The sequence below is a fragment of the Apus apus genome, chromosome 3 (genome assembly GCF_020740795.1).
Source record: "Apus apus isolate bApuApu2 chromosome 3, bApuApu2.pri.cur, whole genome shotgun sequence".
In the NCBI taxonomy this organism is placed as follows: Eukaryota; Metazoa; Chordata; class Aves; order Apodiformes; family Apodidae; genus Apus; species Apus apus.
In genome coordinates this window covers 23,454,201-23,478,037 of record NC_067284.1, presented here as the reverse complement: position 1 = coordinate 23,478,037, position 23,837 = coordinate 23,454,201, and the positions used below count along the sequence as shown (strand labels likewise).

At 38.7% G+C, this 23,837-nt stretch overlaps 1 protein-coding gene across 1 annotated transcript in view; it reads right to left on the bottom strand.

The window, feature by feature from the left end:
- The window catches only part of BMP5 (bone morphogenetic protein 5), a 56,105-nt gene that overhangs the window by 8,768 nt on the left and 23,500 nt on the right, over positions 1 to 23,837 (bottom strand). The window contains exons 2-4 of the mRNA XM_051615641.1: positions 22,259 to 22,451; positions 16,332 to 16,480; positions 4,634 to 4,831 (exon numbers count right to left, since the gene is read on the bottom strand). Coding sequence (XP_051471601.1) covers positions 4,634 to 4,831; positions 16,332 to 16,480; positions 22,259 to 22,451 — 540 coding nt within the window. The remainder of the gene's footprint in view (positions 1 to 4,633; positions 4,832 to 16,331; positions 16,481 to 22,258; positions 22,452 to 23,837) is intronic.

Below are 23,837 nucleotides of genomic sequence, written 5' to 3'. Positions count from 1 at the left end.
AGACCTGGAAGGATTGATCCATCAGTCATCCAAATTGCCAATAAAATGTTGCACTGAATCAAATCCAGAAGAGGCTCAATGAGATACCATTCAAAATACCCACTCAAATTTTATTCTTATTGGTAACATGCTCTTCAAAAATGTTGGGATTTTTTAATTGGTTTTTTGGTTTGTTGTTTTTTTAACAGGCCATGTATTTACTTTCTGTTGAATATACTTGGGCTCCAATCTGTCTCCTGAAACTGTGTCAAAAGCTGTGCACAAGTCACCGTATCTCCGTTTGCAGTGCTAAATAACTTGTTCTAGTACTATCAGAGATGTTAAGTTAGTCTTTCTATGCTATAATACCCCAAATCCTGATTACTCTTTAAAGATGAATATTGCCTTCTTTCCTATGATATTTTCCTCATTCTTTATGGCTGATTCTCAATGACAGTCATAAAGATTCTCCACAGGTAGTTAGTGACCTACTTCCATCTCAGATACTCTTAGTTGCCACAGAGCTCAAAGTGTCAAAATTTATATTCACATTTTATGGGAGCCGTGTGTCTTTCTGGATTAGCCACTGGAAGCAAGGAAGAATACCCTAGGATGCCATGAGTTTTCAATGATCCATATACCTTTAATACAACCAAGAACCCTTAGACATCCTTTGTGATGAGTTTTCTGTAATCTAGTAGCATGGTGAAAGTGGTAGAGAGGAAAGGAACTTTAAGTTAAAAATAATGCAACTATGTTTCACTGATAACTCTTTTACAAGGATCTGTATACTGATTCTGACTAATATCGGTGCTCAAAGGAGGCAAATATTGAGATTTTCTGCTTCAGCCTTTAGTGGAAATTTTAAATGCAGTCATATAGAAAGCAGCAATTCACCGAAAAAAACACACCTGTGACCGAAAAATACAGGAAAGATATTAATACTAAAAAGTCAGGAAAGTCACTATCTGCTAGATAGCTCAATAACATCAAAGCAGAGGGAAATTAATTAATTAATTAATTAATTAAGAAGCACTAAGCATTTTCCTTTTGCTGGTTTTCTCTTGCTCATGACATTTTCTGTCTTCGTTGTCTCAATACTCTGAACTACCTGAATATAGGTTAACCAGCAGTGGATGAGCAGTCACACCAGAACACATGATGAAATTGTGTTTCATATGCAGTCATATACCTGTAAATCATCTAACCCACACACCTATGAAGAAAGTGAGGCTCCAGCAACTCTGTATTCCTTCTTTGTTTTCTGTCTTTCATAGAAGACAAATGTCTGTAATGCAACATGTTATGTAAGTATCAACTGTGACATTTATAATAAGATCTGGTGCCAAGGATCCAAATTCACATACTGTAGCTTCAAGGTCCATATGTTTATTTGGTCAAGAATCAAAACTACAGGATATTGTGACTAGGAAAGCATTGTTCCTTAGCTATTCACAGACTGCAGTTGGGGTCCAAACCCCTATGTGGCAGAAAAAGCTGTGGAAGGAGAGCAAGAAAATATATTTATAAGAAACTAAATGATTTTTTTAATATATATATTTTTTCAAGGGAAATAAAGATGTATAAACATGTCTATATATGCTATCATAAAGTACTGTTGTTTCAATTAATTAGTGTGACACAAGCCAATAAAATACAGGAAATGCAGAGTTAATAACTGTTTTCTGTTTTTATCTCACTACATTATGAACAAAAACTGTAGCCTTTTTTTGAGCATCCCGGTGTCTCTATTCAGTATTTAGTTGTGGATATCCTCTAGTGCCCAATTACACTGTCATTCTTTTTAGATTATGTAAAAACATTAAGCAAGACGTTGCTTTAAGGAAGAGTTATGTGACATACTGGGTAAGTAATAAAGAGTTTAGTCCTCTGTCCTTAGCAGGCAGGTGGAGTCTGAACACTGAGCTGAATTCTGTTTGTCTTTGCACTGCACTGAAGTCTTCTTCTTTCAAGTTCTGAGTAAGACAGGGATGTTGCCCCAAATCTGTCAAGGTTTGACCAGCTGTTACAATAACTGACACATAAAGATATTATTTTATTGGTGTTGTATTTATATAATATATATTAAAAATGTGTTGTCCACTGGAAGGGAAAAAACTGAGTTGCCCAGTGGGGCTTTCCTCTTTGATGTGCTAAGAATACAGTAAATCTAGTCACTGAGGTCTGAGAACCTAGAAATAGAAGGCAGCAAAATGAAGAAAGCAAAAGGCAAAAGGAAGAAAGCAGAAGGTAAGGGCAAAAGGAAAGGAGAAAGGAGAAAGAAGAAAGGAGAGGAAAGGAGAGGAAAGGAGAGGGAAGGCAAGGCAAGGCAAGGCAAGGCAAGGCAAGGCAAGGCAAGGGAAGGCAAGGCAAGGGAAGGGAAGGGAAGGGAAGGGAAGGGAAGGGAAGGGAAGGGAAGGGAAGGGAAGGGAAGGGAAGGGAAGGGAAGGGAAGGGAAGGGAAGGGAAGGGAAGGGAAGGGAAGGGAAGGGAAGGGAAGGGAAGGGAAAAATAAACAGAAAGTGAAGAAGAAAAAAGCAAGGAGAAAAAGTAGACATGAATGTAGTAAAGTCCGGATTGATGTGTAGAGTGAAGCCTGTGATATATAAATGACAGCATTCCTATCTGAGTCTGGCTACATAACCTTTGACCATGTAGATGAGCATTTTTCACTGTCAATGGCTGACTTAGATGCTGTAGATACAAGATTATGGAATTAGCTTAGAAATTAGGACCTACATTACACAAATACATTTGCCAGTCACTGTGTCATTTACATCAACAATGACCAGATCAAGGGCTAGATGAGAACTGATTGTGGTCCATTGATGGGCCATCATGAGGAAGATGACGGGTGGAATTCTTTGTGTTTTTCTTTGGTTTAAATATGAAGAGATTAATTATACTTCTAAAGCACTGCTCATTACTGGAAACTGTAGAGAACCAGTAGAACCAGCCTTCTCCCACAAGCCTGCAGGGATGTGGCATATCCACAGCACTTGTACCTTCCTGGGACTGCTGAATAGGAGGAAAGGGGCATGGTTTTTCCCTGGTAACAGGCTCTCCCCCTGGAAGAACTCTGCTCATATTCTGCAAAGATGTGAAGATGTTGGAGTAAGAATGTGTTCTCTCCTCCATGTGTTTTTTGCACACTGGAGCATCTAAATAGAATCTGCATAGTGCTTTTGTAGCCATAAGTGTACTCAGCTGCAGATTTTAATGGGTGTTTTTGCAATAGTTATTGAAAGAAGAAGTATTTTGAATCACTCACAGAATGAAAAATCCCATATCTGATCATTAGTGGCCCCCAAAAAAATGTTATTTGCAATATGGGGAATGTTGAGCCAAACTGTTCTCTCTGATATAAAGAAATAACACAGTATTTTTTTTTACTTATACATAATATGAAAATAGGATTGAGCCCACTACTGAAGAGGTATTAATCACTGCTGTGAATTACAAACTCTTTTCAGAGTATGTTTTAATACTAATTTTTAACCTTAAACTGGGATTTGATTCCAGTAGATCACCAGCTGAACTTCAAATAAGTTTAGAAACTTATTCAAATAATTTATGTGATTTCTTTTGCAACTCAACAGGAGTTTGTGGTTGTTAAGACAAAACTGATCCTTGTGCAGAAGACCAGGGAAAGGCTCATGCATTATATTTGAGGAATCCCTAGAATACCCCTTGCAAGGTTCTGAGATGGATAGAAGTAATGCATAATGCCAATATTGGTTCTCCTCAAATGAATGAGCTCCACTCCAGGACTACAATCTTTCCACTAAATAATTATTTGTTTACTTGTAGAAATCCACAGGGCTGAAGAATAGCATCTATATTGAGGTTTTGATATGCTTGTACTAGATCTGCCCTGCTTTTAGAAAGATATGTTTTCACACCCTGCCCCCAAAAAGTAGAAATATTTGTTCAAAAGTGGTAATTTTTAGTAAGTGACTTTGTGCCTCCAGCTGAAATGAGCATTTCAGGAAAGAGCTGGAGCAAAACATATTCCAGTTTCTAATCAGACTAAGATTGTTTTCATGTGCATTATTGCCAGTGCCTTTCGGGTAAATAAGGGATCAAATTCATTCAGGGATGCAATGTGCATTTACAGTATGTATTGGCTGGTCTGGACTCATATACAGTTCACATTTTCACAAGTTAGTTAAGCTTCCTCATTTCTAGTATTGAGATTTTTGTGTTATATCTTGGATTCTTCAGCCGAAAGGCAGTTAAATAAGAGTTGAAATACTGTCTTTTGCTGAGGCTTCCTAGGTAAGCAGTTGGAGTGCAACCCTTCTCTCTACTCTTTCAGCTTTTTGTCATGTGTAGCAAGGATTTCATCCAGTTGTCTACTACACAGGATGAGATTCAAGCTCAGATCCAGCCTTTCCCAAACTGCTTCGGCATTTCACCAGTCACTAGCCTGTGACACATGTAAGTGGCCTGACTCAGAGAAGGTAGATGCTCAGGGCCAACATATCAAAAGAGGTCTAAGCAAAGCTGGAGGGGGGGTGTGGCAAGCAACATGGAGCGGGAACACAGTTTCTGACAATTCAGCCAGTGAGCAGTATCTTGTTGGGCTGCTGTGATTCTACTGTAGTTGAACAGGTGCCCATAGCTCCTCCAAATAGATCAGGAAATCATCTTACCCCCAACAGTTGGCATCCTCGAAGACTCCTGGTGAGTACTGGATTTGTTGCGGTTCTGATTTTTCCTTTTATTGTTGGCTGCTCGGACAGAACGGAAAAGCACTTCACTTGCCTTGAAGAATGCAACCATGAACGGTTGCTTTGACTGAGGCCCGTGTCTTCCAATCAGACCAGCAGATTTAACATTGATACTTCTACCTATAAAGTAACAGAAATTGTAAGTTAAAAGGTGAACTTCTGCCTCTCCGGAAGCTGCAGTGGGAGTTCAGGTGCTGACTGAAGCATGGTGAGGATTTTACGCATAACCCTAAGTGATTAAGAATACTAAACACACTTTGTTGAATGGAACTTAAAAGACAGAAAATTCAACAATTTACACAAGTTTCAACAGCTTTACAGGTAGTTTGTCATTGCATAAAGTTGCAGTCTCTGTGCGCTATATACCTTCTTAATTTCACAGGTATTTTAATTCAGTCTCATGTACACATCTAGAGAACTGAAAAATAAATGAGCCCCATTAAAGTCTACAGGCTACCAAAAGGATAATATAATGCCATCATCAAATGTTTGCGTTACTTTAGTGTGAGATGTGGAACCTCATATCCTCGAAGCAAATTGGTAGCAAATAGAAGTGTAGATAATAAATATACTTCTGCTTTAAAAATAAATATTGTGCAGTGTTACTCAAACTGATGTTCATTCACTAGTAAAGGTAGGAAGGCAGTCAGTCGTTCAAGAGAACAGAGTTTGAAATATGTACATTATTGACTCTGGTTCTGTTCCCAGGGGATGTGCATATTTCTTTAAAATATTTGTTCAGTCAGGACTATGTGGTAACCTCACTATATTATAGGATCTAAACCTCACTAAAAGAAAAGAAAGCAAAACAAGTCACTGAAACGGCATCAGTGACATTTTAGCAAATAAACCCTTGCTCTTAACAGAATTTATTTTGGCAGCATAAACATTTTTGTGCGTACGTGTACTATGCAGAGCCCTTCAACCGTCAGAAAATGAGACAGTGTCATGTGAAGCTGTGCAGCTGTGCTGGGTGAGGGACACAGAGGTCCTTTAAACGGGAAGGTACGGGCACAGGCACCGCCTGCCCTGCGCAGCATCGGACGCCTGGGGATCCTTCTAAAGCAAATGGAAAAGTTTGCGGCGGGGGGCAGGGAAGGAGCATCTGCCTCACAAAGTTATAATACTGTTAACTCAATCATCCTGAAAAAGAACTTGCAAATAAGCATAGGAGTAAACCTTATAGAAATAAGCATATAGGTTTCCTTTTCAAACACAAACTTACAGTGGCTGTACGCCAGAGTCTATATTTCTTAGAAAAACTCTATCACTGGCATAAATGAAAGAGGCAGTTTGATTTGTGGTTAAAGTAGTTTCCATTCTACTTCCACTGTAACAAATGTATTAATTCAGCTCAGACTTCCTCCTCCTGGCAGCCCTTTTGCAGTAAAAGGAGAAATTAGAAGTTCCAGCCAAATACCATACCTTGAACTGACCCACTTCAATACATAAACACTTTTACAACATGTTTATTCAGGTGTAGCACTTTAAATTGGTTTAAGATGTTTCCAGTGACAGAGAGCTCAGCAAAGGCAGGAGAAGAACTGAGAAAGTTAGCAGTTACAGAGCAGAGTAATTGGCAACATATTCTGAACAATTTTGATAATTACTTTTTTGACTGCAAGGGAAAACTGTATTTGTTGAAGCTTCTGATTTCATTCTAAATGGCTTTTCAGTCTTGTGTCTCTTTAGTTCTTATTTTCATGTGTTTGGGTTGCTATTAAATAATTCAGTGACATTAATTTCTATATGTTCCAATCTTCTCTTGCAAGTCAGATATGAAAAACTGTACTGACTATTCTCTATTCATTGCAACATGGACAAACTAGCCTCTTACCACAAAGTTCCAAGTTTCCCCTCATTTCTAGAGGGAATATTTTTACTATTTTTCTTTATTTTTTGTTCCAACGACTTTCAGAATTTTAATTTTATCTGTAAAAGATTAATACGTTACTGGTGGACATTTTAAGAATACTATTAGATTTATATACTGAGGGCTGTAAAGATGTGTGGAGGTTTTCTGAATTTAAATCTAGGTTCTCTGAATTTACAATGGTGGATATTGTGTGAGAAGCAAAATACCCTTCAAACCAATGTGAACTCCCTTTAAAATAACTTTTAATATTATTAAGTTTCCTCTGGGTTTCCTTTAGACTTCAGCAATGAGATGGCTATTAAGATTCCACAAGTTAGGGCTTACTTGGTTATTCAGGGTATAGAGATATACTATAAAAAATTAATCCTGTAACCCACTGCCTTTTTACACAGAGAAGCAGCTTATATGACTTTATTCCTTCATTTTCTTGATCTTTTAAGCTGCCAACCTGAGGTTTTAGGGCCCATTTGTTCAATTCATGAATGGTATCTACACTGAATATGATTCTAGTGCAGTTACTAGGAAAACTTTTATTGACTTTTGTGGGTTCATCATTAAACTTTTCTATTTTGGTTTATCATATACCTTAGCTTAGCTGCAACTTCCAGAAGACGAAGCAATCAAAATATACACTGCCCTTGAGACGCTATATTTCTTCTGAAAAGGATCTCTGAACTGTTTGGTTTGGAAATTCAAACCACATATGTTGTCTCCATTTTGCTTCTGTGCAAAAGAAAGTTTGCAGTTACAAAACTTCCATTATCCTTAAAAAAAAAAAAAAGTGTGCATGTGGGAGATTTCCTTCAGTCTAAGAACACTAAGTTTGCCCCTTCCTCAACAGGAGGTACTTCCAAGCATCCTGTCTCTGAAATGCATCAAGCTTTCTGCTACAGCAGCAGTTCCATCTGTGTATTCTGTTCGTGTTGGATTTTCCTCACCCTTGTCCTTAGTGTGGATTTCAGAACAGTAAGAAAAATCATCCCCTAACCTGAATTGGCCTTTGTAGACAGAAACATTCATGGGCCAAATTTTTGGTAAGCGGTTTTAATCTACCATTGCCTGTGTGCACTTAGAAAATTATTGGCTTCAATGATGACTGAAAATCCAGGTCTCTCCATCATGCAGTTGTTCCATAATGTGATATTCAAGCAATACTTTTTAAAATACTGGTACTTGGGATCGGTGTTGTTTAACATCTTTGTCAGCAAAAGGGACAGTGGGATCGAGTGTACCCTCAGCAATGACACCTTGCTGATGACACCAAGCTGTCTGGTATGGTTGACACCTTAAAGTGAAGGAATGCCATCCAGAGGGACCTTGACAGACTTGAGAGGTGGGCCAAGGCCAACCTCATGAAGTTCACAAGGGCCAAGTGCAAGGTTCTGCACCTGGTTTGGGGCAACGCCAAGCACAAACACAGGCTGGGTGGAGAATGGATTTGGAACAGCCTTGAGGGGAAGGACTTGGGGGTGTTGGTCAATAAAAAGCTCAATATGAGCTGGCAATGTGCACTTGCAGTCCCAAAAGTCAACTGTGTCCTGGGCTGCATCAAAAGAAACATGGCCAGCAGGGCAGATTCTGCCCCTCTGCTCCACACTTGTGAGACCCCATCTGGAGTACTGCATCTGTTTCTGGAACCCTCAACACAGGAGGGACATAGAGCTCTTGGAGCAAGTTCAGAGGAGGACCACGAAAATTATCAAAGGGCTGGAGCACCTCTCCTGTGAAGACAGGCTGAGAGAGTAGGAGCTCTTCAGCCTGAAGAAGAGAAGGCTCTGAGGAGACATTACAGTGGCCTTCCAGTACTTGAAGGGGCCTACAGGAAAACTGGGGATGGACTTTTTACAAGGATGTGTAGTGATAGTACAAGGGGTGATGGTTTTAAACTGGAACAAGATAGATTTAGGTTATACATTAGGAAGAAATTCTTTACTGTGAGGGTGGTAAGGAACTGGCACAGGTTGCCCAGAGAAGCTGTGGATGCCCTGTCCCTGGAAGTGTTCAAAGCCAGGTTTCATGGGGATGTAAGCAACCTGGTCTAGCGGAAGGTGTTCCTGCCTATGCAGGAGGGCTGGAACTAGAGGATTTTCAAGGTCTCTTCCAACCCAAACCATTCTATGATTCTATGATTCCATGAAAATCAGCCTAATGACTCACGCTGACCTGCTTAACTACACCTTCCCTTGGAGCTTCACCCACATGAAGCTGATAAAACCAGAACAGCAAGGTGTGCCTCTCTGCTTCTCTTTAACATCTCTGAACCAGAATTGAAGGTGGTGAAGCATTCTGAAAAATGGGTTTGGTTTTGTAATTCAATCATATCTTTAATTCTGAGGATTTCAAAGACTTTTCTTCAGACTTTAGAAGAAAAGAAGAAACTGCAAGAAGCCAGCAGTGAGCTAGTGCCTGCTCCATTGAACCCAACCACTGCAACTGCCCCTGCACCTAAAAATAAATAAATAATTATGACATGGACTTACTGTGTGCGGGGACAGGCCAGAGCCTTTGTATTCCTCACATTCTGGCATGTGCTTCTCAGTCCTGCTATGATAATTTATTATCTCTTCTCCATATTGACAGGTATATTTGGAGACTAAGACTTATTTAAAGCATTATGTTCCAAATCTGCTGAACTCCCCAGTCCTTACTCATAAGATTTTGAGTCCTTGGCAAGATGTATTTGTTTGACTTGGCATTTGAACTTATTTTTTTATTTTATTCTATTTGATAGTAAAGTGCTCTTAGCAGTTTACGTAAAGGGTTGTATGGAAGTGTCGGTTTGACTGACTGACCTGAATGAATATTATTTGCCTTTTCATGTTCTTTCCCCCCTTATAATAAAGGAATCACTGCTGCAAAAATAACTGTGACATTCAGCTTATAAAAACATCCCACCTCGACAATCCTGATAATACGTTCTTTTTTTTTTCCCCACAAAATTAGGAATAGCAGTCGGGATGGTAACTGCGAGGCTATTTGCTGTGTCACTACATCCACTCTTCTGCTGTTACATGCAGTCATATCATACAATTCTTTTCATGAAGTTCCATCTTAAAAGTTCATTTTCCCCCACAGCTGCTCCAAATGGAAATACAAGAGCTCCTCAAGTTTTCAAGAACAATCTGTCTCATAGTCATGACCTGGAGACATTGCCTCGTTTTTCATGACATTCAGCAAGCTGACTTTTTCTGAGATGGCCAGCATAGATGCCAGTGACAGTGGTAAGATTTGTGATTTGGCTGTCTCTCAGCAGGCAGTATAAATTTCATGTAAGGCATCGAGCAGATACTAATTTTGCAAGAGCTTTCAGCCATTATGCGTCTTGGCCAGATTTACACTGGCAACACAGGACAATGAGTGATTCCAAGATCCATTATTTTGTCCTGAGTCATCAAACTGCAGCTAACCACTCATTTTGTTATGAAAAACAAGCACTTATTTACTTTCAAAAGTGTTCAACAAGCCACAAAACATATTTTACAGATTAACCACTGCTGCTAGGTCAGAGCAGTTATTTTGGTAATCATTTTATGTATTTGTGGATAGAAATGAAAACTTCAGTAGGCTAAGAATTAATTTCTGGTTTGCTGAAAAAAAATAATTTCCAGTGCCACACCTATCGTTTCCTTCCCTTGGGGAGTGGTATCTGAAAAGAGGATTGGGAAAGGCCTTTTGGAGAAAGACCCTGAGCATGCAAGGTCCAGTAATACCTAATATTAGAGTAAAAACTGTCCTGAATCTGAATCTGAAAACTTGAAAAGTGGTTTTCAAAATTAGACAGAAACTTGTGTCGTTTCTCATGCCTGAACAGTGCTCTTGAGAGCAATGGACTTCACAGAAGCAAAAAAACTGAGGTAAAGCTTGGTTACAAAGCTTAAACAAAAGCTCATTAAAAAAAAAAAAAAAAGCAGATTAGAAGACCTAACAACAAAAATGTGATGGTCCATATATAAGACATCTTCACCACTCAAACTCCAAAATATTTTATACTGTCTCAGTTGTATCAGCTACATAAACTGTTATGCAAGCTTTTCCTTTGGTGGACACTTTTATCTATATAACATTTATCTATATCAACATAAAATATGCTTTTGAAACAAGGTTCATGTGTTTTATTAACTCTTTTGCTCCCCGGAGGCTTCAAGGAATTCTGAAAAATGGGTGGTCTTGGATGGCTCTGCATTTCCTAGGTTTCACAGCTTTAGTAAAAAAATTAAAGATTCAGCTTTTGTTTTTAAGATACTATATTTGTTGGGTTTATTCAGTTCATTTGAAGGGAAATTTTGTGTATTTTTTTGTGTTGATTTTGGTATTCGTAAAGCTCTTGAAGAAAGCACTTGGGAACATGTTAGGAACCATTGTATGCTGTATAATGTGGCAGTACCATGTATGCTTACACAAAAAATCAGATGTAATTTTACACAGATATGCTTTCTAAGTACTGGTTTTATTGTTTCACTTTAGTATACTTAACTGTGAATGGCTTGTGGGAATCCTAGGGCTTTTCTGCACAGTTAAAAATGTGTTCAGGAAGACTATTGTCTTGGTTTATTAATCAAGGAGAGATTAGATTAATTGGTCGTCTACCAAAGAACAAAATGGATAAAAGTCTTCTGAATGAAGTTAAATACAAATTTGTCATCTCTAAAATAGTGGTGCTGAGAAGCAGATGTATCCATCTTCTGTCTCGGGAGCTGATGGAGGGGGAGTTGCATAGCTGTACAGCAAGGAGCAGTATGTGTCAGTATGCAGTGGTGGCAGCAGATGGGGCAGGAGCCTGTCCCACCTCCCTGACCATCCTGCTTAAAGGCAGTATGACCATAGTAGCAGCGGGTGTGTTCACACCACTTGCTACAAGCAGAGGCAAGAAAGTGCTGACTGTATTTCTCACCCAGTTGGGAACAGAGGTTACACCTATCTGAGTAAATTACAGTTCCCAGGAGTGCTCCCAAGCACTGAGGCTGGATCAACCGCTCTACTCAGGCTCGGAAGGTGCTCGTGGTGCACCTATGTCCTACACCAGCTCCACCACAGAGTCCCCAGCACCCCAAGTCAGTGAAGCAGCGACCTCTCCTGAGGGGGGCAGTTGTCATGGAGTCATCCTGTTTTGTAGGCTGAGAGAGTCATCCCTCCAGCTCATTTCACACCACAGTATTCTTGAGAATGTTTAACTTACTAGTGTAACTTTGGCCAAAGTCAGCTCTGAACCAGAACGCATGTAGCTGTACTTAGGCAGTGCTTGAGCCCAAGCTAATAAAACCTGCTGAGGGGCAGGATATATTAGCTCGGGTTCAGTGCTGTGCTAACATGGCTATATGGCTTCCAGATGGCTCAGAATTTAGGCAGAGCTATTGCTTGCCAAAGTGTGTATATATACATATATATATATATATATGTATGTATACACACACACATATATATATACGTATCCTAAGTTCTCCCACCGTAAGGACACTAATGAAGGTGAACTCACCCCTGATACTTTGCCTTGTCAATTCCAGATTCACCAAGAGACTTAGATGTGACAACCCAGCAGCATCCTTGGGTGCCTGATGGCTACTGTGGTCATGTAAATTAGGTGCCTAGGCTGACTGGGGGCAACCTCAGCATGAAAGTGCTGACATGTAAGTGTTGCAAAGGTGAGGATGAGTCTCATTACTGCATTGTAAAGTATGCAGCCAAGTACCTGAAGAAGCTAGGGTGCTGCCATGGGTTGCTATGGGTTGAAAGCAAGCCAGCCACACTCTGCAACATAGAGAACGTGTCAATGCTTTGACCTTGGAAGGCTGAAAGAGGAGAGGATAGAAAAAGAGAAATAGTGTCTTTTAATACCTCCCTCATCATCACTGGAGAAGGGCCTCACCAATCCTTCCTGCAGCATGTAGGATTAGAAGCCAAACTCCTTTCCAGGGGACACATGTCAGAGTGGGCCCAAGTACATGCTGGAGAGAGAATGGGCCTTTCCCAGACTTCACTTGAATCAAGGAACCTATTTATTTCAAGTTTCCCTTTGCTCTGAGGAAGAAAACCACCAAAGTAAGAGTTAGACTCAGGGAGCTGACGATTCCTGCTGCCTTCCCACCTCAAACAACAAGAAAGCCCCAAGAAGCCTTCTGTAGCACCATGCGGTAACAAAAAACACCTTAATCAGCTAAAGCTCATCAAAGATACCACCAGTTTCTTTCCCTCTGATGTGCAGGCAGATGGAAAATAACTGAGAGCTGCAGTAATGTAAGAAAAGGCACAGAACCACATGGCTGTGAGGGCTAGCCAGGATGTTGTATTGAGAGCTGTAGATTTGGAACCTGTTTTATTCTGTGGGTCATCAACAGTCATTGTTGTACATTGTCTTCCACTCCCACTTGCTGCAGACAACTCCAGCTTCTCTTCAGCAATAATATAAACAGCAAAGGGAGTAGTCTTGCAGCTTTTTATAATCCTCCAGTAAAAGTGATGTTCAAACCATCGTTAACTTCCAATTTTAAAAATGTTAAATGCTAATACAAAGGTGCTGATTCACTGGAACCTGTTTTAAGTCTTAGGAGACATATGGTTTATATACAGGAAAAGCATCAGATGGAGCTTTTAGAATTGTTTCTGCATCTGCGTTGATTTTATGCTGCAATTCATCTAACACCCACACTTCCATCAGTGTGAAAATGATCACCTCTCATTTTAAATACCATGGAGAGTTTTGGTGTCAAAAGGAGGGAATCAGCCAAAAGGGGATGCTACAGAATGTTGAGGAGACATTAAAAAAGAGAATAAAAAAAACCTGATCCTTGATTTACCATAGCCCCGGGGAAACAGTGCATTATATATTGACAGCTTCCATATGTGTCATGCAAACCCTTATTCTTACTGTTCAAAATAAAATGTCCCATTAAGAGAAAAAGTCTACATTTCATGCTAAAACGAGGCGTATGATACCAAATACTGTCTTAAAGAAAAAAGAAAACACATTCCAATGTCATGTGGCTTTTTGTATTTTTTCAGCATTTTCAAAAGGGAAAAATGTGAATTACAACAACCAGCTACTCTTCCAAAGTTGTTTTTATCACACTGTTATGCTAAATAGTTACAATTTTTTTTTATTCTTCATGTGGACATTATTATTATTTACACACTATCTTCAGGGATCACCAAAGAAATATATCTACCCAAGTAATTGCCTAAAAAGTCACAGATAAATAACTGTAAGAAAGATTATTACTAACGGTTAACAATGTAGTAGCGCTCCAGAGTCTCAGTCATTACTGGCACCCTATTTTAAAGGTGATGTATGAATAAATCTAAAAATTAGGATGTAGTTACAGACTCAATTATCCAAAGTCCCAGTGTAGCACCTGAATACCTCAAACAGGGATCCCCCAACTTAACAGAATCCCATGTAGTTTAATGGTCTGTTGCAAGGTTAATAGATCCGGTCTTACCATAAATGTCTCTCCAGTTATGGGGGCAGAACTGCTCTAAACTAAATGGACAGCTGAAGGCATGAAGAAACGTGCTTCAGACCTGCACAACCTAAAGTTCACTTGAGCCCAGGGAAGGTTTTTTGGTTGACTTGTACCAGTCTCTAAGCTTTCATAGAAAACTCGTTGGAGGGAAAGTGGGTGGGGTTCTCTGGGTTACAAACTGAGTCCACTACGTACTGAGTCATGTATAAAAATTCATGTTCCATCTGTACACAAACATGTCATTCAACTGCTGGTGCTCCTAATAGCTTCCAGAAGTAACAGCAACCCAATAAAAATAATCAGAACCTTAAGAGCAAAATTGTAAGAGCATGAAAGGATGATTTTCCTTATGCTAAGTTGAATTGGTATAGCATAGGTCTTCCCTATGGTTTTGGAAATCTTAGTCCCTAGAAGGGCACTCTTCTTGCATGAATAAACTGAAAAGGGAACAGAAAGTGAGGGAAGAGGGGAATTCCCTCCTCACTCAAGCAGCTGTGTTCAGAAATTCAAATAAGTGAGGTGCAGAAGGTAAAGCTGACTGTGACTTTGGAAATTAAAATAGAAACTTATCTATCACCTTTCTGATCTTGGGAGTAGGACAGGGGAAATATTTACATAAACTGTTCTTCTACAATTTCTTCAGTGTGTTAACCTAAAGGTTTCCTTTTACCCATACAAACTTCACTGCTGTTTATTGAACGGATATAATTTTGAGGCTAGAACCAACAAATTGGTGGTTCCAGGGTTTCTTAATGAATGCCTTTCATGGATATTCAGTTTTCAATAATTTATGTATTTTAATCTCCTGGAAAACAAAACAAAACAAAACAAAACAAAAACCAAAAACAACCTCAAGGATGGAGTTTGTCCTGGAGCAGAAAAGCTGGGCAGAAGCCAGTCCACCTAGTTTGGATGCTTGATGGAGGTGTCACCTCTCCAGAATTTTAGGGGCCTAGAAGTGGCCTCACCAAACCAGGCTGCCGAGCAGAGCTGCTCCCCAAGCAGCCCAAACTCAGGTGCTGTGCCTTTGAAGGCTGCTGAATGCAGCAACAACCTGGTCTGCTTTGCTGCCTCCCTTTCCCACTGACTGTGCTCCCATCCTACAGGCAGCATTAGGCGTAATGGTTGTCCACTGGGATTCAAGCCTGACAACTCCTTTTTTTAAGTATCATGCTTAAAGGAGGACAGTTTTTGCATAACTCTCCAGCAGCCAGAGCACTTGCTGAAAAAGTATGAGAGGCTTTGTTCACAGCCCAGCTGTGCCTGAGGGAGAATTCAGATCAAAAACAATGAGAAAGTGTAGCCAGAACAAAGAAAGAAGAAAAAAAAATAAATTAATCCTTACACCAGCATCTCTTCTGCTACTCATTAACATTATGTCAGCTAAGGTTTAGATTAACTAGCATCATAGATCCCTTGACCTCTGACAGTAAAAGCTTTTTGACAATAAAGAGCTAAATCTGTAAGTTTGTTTCTAAATAATATGGATTAAGTGAACCATCACAGAAAAAAACCCGTATATAAGTCTCTTTTTATTAGTTTCTAAAGAAGTCTAAGTATAGAACATTTCTTCTAAAAAATATTATTTTTCATTAAGATGCATTTTCACTTTTAAATGAAGAGCATAACTGTAAATAATTTAGTAGCCTATGAAATTTGTACTAAGAAACTCACAGTTCTGGCTTCAATTTTGACAGTGTTCTTTCTAATTTTCAGTGACTTAATTTTTTCAAGAGATTAAATTTTTAACCCATTTCAAGGTAAAAAAAATTGAATTTTTAAAAATTATATAAAACTAAATTCCCACATTACTCTATTGTTAAACTATCTCAAACATCACTAGCAGCACCTATGAGGTACCTCCTGAACTGTGCTGAGGCTGTTTTTTAATACTTCCTCAGTACTTCAGCCCAGAAAGATCTTCAGAAACTTTCTAAAAACAAAAATTCCACAAATCTGCTTGAGTTTTTGTATGTAATAATAAGTGGAAGAACATTAAAATGGAATGTCTTTTTTTATGTAGGAGCTTTTATCCCAAACTTCATTTAATTTAACTTAATTCAGTTAGCTTTATAATTGCCATATTCTACAGAATGAAGAATAACAAAATTAAGAAAAATAGAAAGCTTGCAAACTGCAGCTATGGCAGGATAAGACTTGCATTCATTTTTTAAACCTCCCAGTGAATTGTTGTCCAGTCAAGTTACAAAACACCCACCCAGAAAAGGTTCCCAGTAAGAGATGACAAGAGCATATATGATGTTTTGATCTACAGTTATGATCTTACCGTCCCCAGTTTCAGCGCAGAGTTGCAAGCCCAGATTGTTCTGTGGATTAATCACCCAGTGATTGCTGGTCACAGTAATGTCAAACACAAACCAGCCCACATCAGAAGCTTCAGCCTTTCTTGTGTCTAACAGGAACAAATCTGCATCCCTAAATGAGAAAATAGAGTTAGGGCATTCAATTATTATTATTTTTTGTCCTTAATTTTCTTGCTGACAATAACTTCCCAGAATCCAAATTAATAATCCTTTGACATACCCTCATCACAACACAGTACAGCACGTGCTCTGGCTAACATGTAGTTGTTAAGTATAGTACAGGTACTTCCCCTGAGAGGCCTTTCTGAAATGAGTCTCAGCATGTGAAATCTACAGCTCTGGAAAATCTGAAAAATCCAGCTTCCTGATATAAATACACAAAATATATTCTTGAGGCTGCGGATGGGGATTCATCTTTCAGTACTAGAATGTCTCAGGAAAATTAACTTCTATAAACCACTCAGTGTAAAAGACAAAAAATGTCAAAATCACATCCCAGTTTCAAATAAAATTCAAAGGCTTAGTGTTGCTAAAAAATTTGTTATTAATAACATATGACAGCAGCTATGTCATATGACAAAACACGAATAGATGACAGTTCAGACAGTTTCATAATAGTACAGATGTTTAGCAAATAAGTCTCTATATCAAAGTCAAAATTGTATATCTATTCAAGAATATAGTTGTGACATTTTAACCCTCAGTTCCCTGGCATATTCTCAAGTTCATTCCCATGAAATCTCCCAGTAATTCAGAAGGGCTGCCCAGGGGAGTTGGTGTAATCGTATTATTGAATGTTTTGCATGGATCGTTTATTTGTTCTGTTTTCACATATCTCCTGAACAATTGGTTCCAGAACCACATCTGTATTACAAATAGTTTACTACAATGACCACACTAAACCCAAGATATTTAACTCTCATCGGTTTCATTTTACATGCTTCTACAAAGCATCACGCATTATTAAAAACTGTTTTCACTAGTTAGCCTTTTAAACCTAAGTCTATAGTTATAGAAACATATTTCTTTTCTGCCATAAATAGTAACCAAAACAAGAAAAAGTATTTTATTCTAAATTTTTACTATCCGAATCAACTAAAGATAGACCTAGCTTGCACAGACCTTGGAATCATACTGTTAGCTTAAAGACAGAGTTAATATATCCTTAAAGGGGTAAGACAGAAATAATAGGTTTTGTGTATAGAAAGTGGATTTAAAATGGTCCTGTCACTGTATTCTTAAGTTGCTTAATTGCAACAACGTAGTAGGAAGATACTGTCTTATTTAGACTGAACACTGTGAATGCACCTAGAAGGTCTGATACGGAAACAAAACATCACATGTAGCTCTTGAAACTGTGGTTCAACACTCAGGAGAAGAAGTCTGTCCTGACATAACTAATGAGCCATCACGAACATGTGTTTACTTACATGTGAGAAATATCTGCAGAAATGGGCTAAAGAGCTCAGAAATTATAAAGAAGGGTTGTTGTTGGTTTTTTTGTTGTTTAAAAAAAATAATAATACATTAATTAATTGAAAGGTCTGTCTTTCAAGTCATCTTTTTATTTCTCCTAGAGGATAATCTTATGCTCGGCTCTTATCACTTCCATTCTAGTAGCACTGTGCTAATGACTACACAAGGAAAAAACAGATGCTCTTCCTCTGGAGCTAACATGAAAACAATTACAATTCAAATTCTTACAATTCAAAAGAGCCTGACCTGCTATGCTAGCACTGAACACATTAACAATGTAATGTAAGCTCAGAAGTAGCACTCTCTGGAGCCCTAAATTCCCACTTTTTTCTCTAATAAGCAGTTTTATCAGAACTTCAAAGCTGAAGGGTTTAATTCTGAATATTACAGTCTTTCAGGCATTTATAAATATTTATTGTATTATTCAGTAGATTTAATAGAAAACTGAAACATTGTTTGGACTATAAAATACTACCATGTAACAGTGCTAGGTTTTCACGTTTATTTTGTTTCCTGCTAGACCACATAATTGTTTTCCCATATAGATTCTATCCGATCCAAACTTTGCTGGGACTGATATAAAATGCTCTCAAAAGCCAGGATGTACAACATCTCATATGCCAAATCAAAACAGGGCAGTATTAATGGTACAGTCCAGAAATCCCTAGAGAGGACAACTTTGCCCTATGGATCTCACCTCAGTGTGAGTTTATTATTTTGTACTGCAGCAGAAACTCACACTAGTGTCTTTGGTATTGATATGTCAAACTTCTTGTTTGCCTTCCTACAAGCATAGTGATCTCAGTAAGGTAATAGACTCCAAGAGACAAATTGTTCTTATTCATTAACTAAAAAATTAGTTGTGAGTACCTAGAGAAAACTAGAACTGATTCTCTAGAACACACAGTAGAACAGAGAAAATGTCTCTGGACCAGTGTTAATTATTTAGCCACATAACAGCAATTTGCTACAGAACTACAAAGTATTTGTCAGGGAAAAAAAAGCAACTTTTTCACAATTGATATAAACGTAAGATGAAAACCTGACTCCTGCAAAGACAGTGAGAACTCTGGGATTAGGATTCCCCCATTAGCTGGTGTCATTCACTCAAACTTCACATCACATTTTGTGAAATTTTTAATTTTGAAATTATCCTTTATTCTGAGTAAAGAAAAAAAAAACAACCTATCACACTTAAAATGAAGAACAGCTGCAAATTCTGGCTCTAATTTAAAAAATTATTTCTATATAAAAAATAGGCCACAACACATAATAAAAAAAGTAAGATATTATGTCATAAATAGCTTGAAATGCAACAGTGAACACATTTAGGCAGAATACAGCTGATTTGCTTTACCTTTATGGGGGCTGTTTAAGTTTAGTGATCTCAGTTTGGTCCCAAATGGTAAGCTGTCTACAGCAGAAATGCTACAACAGGCAAGAATTTCAGCAAAGAGACCGTGGGCAGAATGTCTAAGAAGCTTCAGATCTCCTGAGTCACTTAAGCAAGTAAAGGTGGAATAAACCATCTCTATGTTCCTTGAAACTCAGTGAAGTTTTCAACCAGATCAGATCATAATCAGTACGTAACAGGCCATCCCCATAACGCTTCCTCACCTCTCGCTTCATTCCAGAAAGCTGCTTTAGTGTCTTCATGTCACTTGAGTGTTCTCTACTGTGAGAAGAATCCTTGGGGTTTAGTTAAATTAGTGGCTAGCTGCCACCAGATCATGAACAAGGATTTGGCCTGTTGGACTACATTACTTTTGTCATGAGAAAAGGCCCAGGCAGGAGAACATTGGCAGGGCTGCGTAGGAAAGTTTGCCTTGCCACAGGCTGTGCTGTACATGCTTCCTTAGAACAAACAGAAAACTTCAATCCCAAAAACTGTAATTTCAGAAAACAGAAAATTCAATACACACACTTCAGCAGTCATGCTGCCACAGAGACAAAAATGTTCAGGACTACAACATAATCCTTAGACTGCAACTGAGAAATGCTAAACCCTGACCATTCCTTGCCTGAAAGCACAGCAGGTCTGTGTTTGGGATGGCTGAGCCCTGACAGACACCCATCTTTCCTGTTCAAAGCAAAAAAGGGTGGAGGAGCAGGGTCAAACCCAGCAGGTTTGCTGTGGTATGGCACTAGTAAGGAGTGTGGGACATTATAGAATCATGGTTTGGGTTGGAAAGGACCATAACGATCATCTAATTCCAATGCCCCTGCATGGCCTGGGATGTTTTCCACTAGACAAGGCTGCTCAAAGCACCATCCAATCCAGTCTTGAGCACTTCCCCCGAGTGGACATCCACAACTTCCCTGGGAAACCTGTGCCAGTGTCTCAACACCTTCACAATTCTCTCATTCTCACATTCTGCAGTTGCAGCTTCTGAAAATTTTACACCTAAAATATCATGTACCTATGTACAACAAATCTGAGGGGACAAAGTCAAGAATAACAGGAATGACCTCTAGGCTCCAAAGCAAAAACTGTGGCTAAAATATCCTTGGAAGCTTTTCTGTCTGGAGGTGTCAAGAATCTGGTGGGAAAAGTTTCCTGTTTCTAATTTGAACAGTGGAGAGCTTGTGAGCTTGTGGCCTTCTCCTATCCTGTCCCACTGAGGCACTTCTCTCTATATACTCCATATGCAAGTAGAGACTAGCAACACTGACAGTAAGAGGGAAACACTTAGTTGATATCTGAAGTTTCTGTATTTGAACTGGTGAAATCAAATGGGTGATAGAGCATCGCAATGCTCCCCTTATATTCCCCTTTCCAGCACTGTGCTTCCACTTGAGGGTATGGGCCTTTTGTTTTTATAAATGGAAATAAAAAATGTTTCTATGATCATATATATGTATTGAAAGAAATCAAGAGCATTCTTTAATGATTTCACAGAGACAGTTGTCATTTTAACAAGTCAGATAATATTAAAGTGTGACCTTACTTCAGTGTATTAAGCAATTTTACTTTCTCTAAAACAGAATAGAAACCCATTACTGGGAATCATTAAAAAAAAAAAAGCAACAAATTATTAGAAAAACTAACTTTACGCCCTAGTTCTTAACAAAAATCTATTGAGATTGCAGGTGAAAAGCTTTCATTACCCTTACCTTGACCTGTGCTCTTTAAAAAAGTATATGTTTTGTTCCTTCCCACTTAATTCCTTCCTCCGAGAAGATTCTTCTAGAATCTTCATCAAAAACAACTTTTGCAACTTGGATATAGAGGTAAAAAAAAAATAATAATACTGCACTGTTTTATTGCTGTCCAGATTTACTAAGAGAGCAGAAAGCATTATGGAAGGATGAGTGATTCCCTCCCATTGATTCTACTGCATTGATACACGACTCCCTCTTTTTAGACATAAAAATTCTAGAACTTGATGTTCAGTGATCTCACCTGAAAGGGACAAGCTCAAGGCACTGTGAGCAGAAAAGAGATTTGAACTCCGGCCCAGAATTCAAACTAACTGGCAATGGGGCATTTCATTTTTCCTCCAGAATACTCCGTAAGTTTAGGCTGACATTTTTTTTTCCTTTTGCTAAACATACTCAGATTAGAAAAGTTTTGTCTGTTCCAAGATGAGGGAGAATTTCTTTTTTATCTTAAAACAAAATTGTTTTTTCCCACTTTCATGCATAAAGGCATATACCAATTTAATTTCATAACCCAAATTGTGGGCATATGTAGCTTTTGTCAGAAGCATCTTGAAATTATTAGTAGTTTTTAGTGGGAATTTTCAGGTATTTTGCTACTTTGCCTGGTGGAATCTGGTCATTTACTCAGGTCTTACAGAGTCTTGGAAATATGTAACACAGAGAGCTCCACAAACTCAGAAGCAGAGATTTGCTTATGGTGTAACATCATATTTAGTTTAATTTTCAGTTATGGAGAGCTGCATGTGTTAAGTGTGCATATGTCATCTTAAAGTCAGCATATGACTTTATCTTTTAATTACATTCAGCAGAATATTAAAACACATGCAAAAACCCCATGCTCCTTCAAACACAAACACAGTTGAACCATTTATCTGCCTTTAAGGAGCTAAATTAATCTTGGCTGGTAGTACCTCAGCGTCAGCAAATGGTGCTTTTCCCAAATCCAGATGCTTAGACTCTACATACGACTCCACCATTTGCTCACTGAGAGCACGAACCCTCACCCCCTCTGTGCATGGGCAGATTATTTGGATATGTAACTCTCCATAAACCTGGAATAAATTACATTGAAGATAAGTTTTGCCCTTGCTCAATATTTTTTGTCATTGTCTAAGAATTAATATTGCACAAACCACAGTGATAGCAATGAGGCCTCCCCGAAGAGACGTTTGTGATCCACTACTGTTTCTGTAACTAAGACAGAAAGATGAGACATTATTCAACATGTGATATGTTCATGCCAACAGGGTACCTGTTTGGGTACTCCTTGATGATCTGATATACACTAATCTGAATTGTTTCATTCTCAAAGCGGCTGTTGCTTCGATCCTTGTATATCCGGAATTCAGCTGCTGTCACTGCCTCTCCGTGGGGGATTTGAGTCAGGTCAAAGCGGAACTCTTTGTAGTGCCTTCGCTGGTGGGAGAAGTCCTTGTCCCTTTCAACTGTGAGAAAAAGAGTTGAATGTGAATTAAAGAGGTGAAACCAATGTCTATTTCCCATGATTAATGGAGTGTTCCCTGTGCCTGGGAGTAAACAAACAGGACAATATAAAACTGTGCAAATAATAAAACCACAAGCCCAGACATACTTCCAGTTAAAGGAAATTCCACCAGCACAGTGTCTTCAGTTCAAAAGAAAAAAAAAACCTTGGTGACTTTTATACAAATTCCAGAAGCTGGAATGGAAAGAGTATTAAAAAAAAGCTGAAAGAAGGCATGTTATAAAGTAGCTAGAAATATGGACAGACTCAAAGCTGTGTAAGTATTTAGGGCTTCAGTGTAGTCATAAGCGCAGCAGAAGTAATGTCAGAGCCATAGATGACTTTGGAAAACACTAAGGCTACTAATAGCCAGGCAGATGAGAGAAATGCTGCTCATTTCCACTTAAAGTAGTAAATTCTAAACTGGTACTAAAGTCAACTGCAACAACTATGTATTCAAGAAGCCATCACATCATACAAATTAACACATTTTATACTCTAATGGCATAAATTTAATCTTGCCAGCAGTCAGAAGAAGGAGCCATGAATCAGTTCTGACACCCCAGCAGCAAAGGAAGCCCCACTCCTGGCTTAAGGTGTCCCTTCCAACAGGTGGGCAGGTGCAGCTTCCACTGCTTCTGACTCTGCCATAATTTAAAATAAAAAAGTTAACCTCATCATTGCTTAATTCAGGACTGCATGGAATTTTAAGGGGGAGTAAGCAGAGGATTTTAAATTATGTGAGTTTACAGCTGATTTGGGGCTAATTCCACTGTCTGCTGCAGTCCTGTGTTAGGAGTGAATTCTGCAATGTCATACATGTTTTGATGCGGCAAGGAAACCTACAGGCCACAGTAATGGCTGATGAACATTTTATGTAATACTTCAGATTTTACAGATGTGGAAAAAAAATAATCCATGGTTTCCACTGCCACAGGGTGCAATGTAACATTGACCTCTAAAGCAGCTGTGCTCTGTGAGAAGAGAGAACTTCTCACAGTTCCGGAGAAGTTCCACCTGCCTCACGAGATAGGTTCTTTGCTTTACTGATGGTGGACAAAGCTTGAAACACAAACAGCTGGGATTTGGTTTGGGTAATCAGCTAAACATTTATGACTGCACCCAGCTCCACTAAATGCTCCCTCCTATAACCCCTGCTTTTTAATTGCCTTTTAATATTAACAGTCCTCAGACCTGAGGAAGGAGCAATGTCATTTCTGAAAAAGTGCATATTTAGATTACTAAATGTCACTTGTATAAATAATGAAATGTGTATGTTATGACTATATATATATATTTATCCTTACATTCTCATATATGTGGGTACATGCAAGCGATTTTTTTCTAC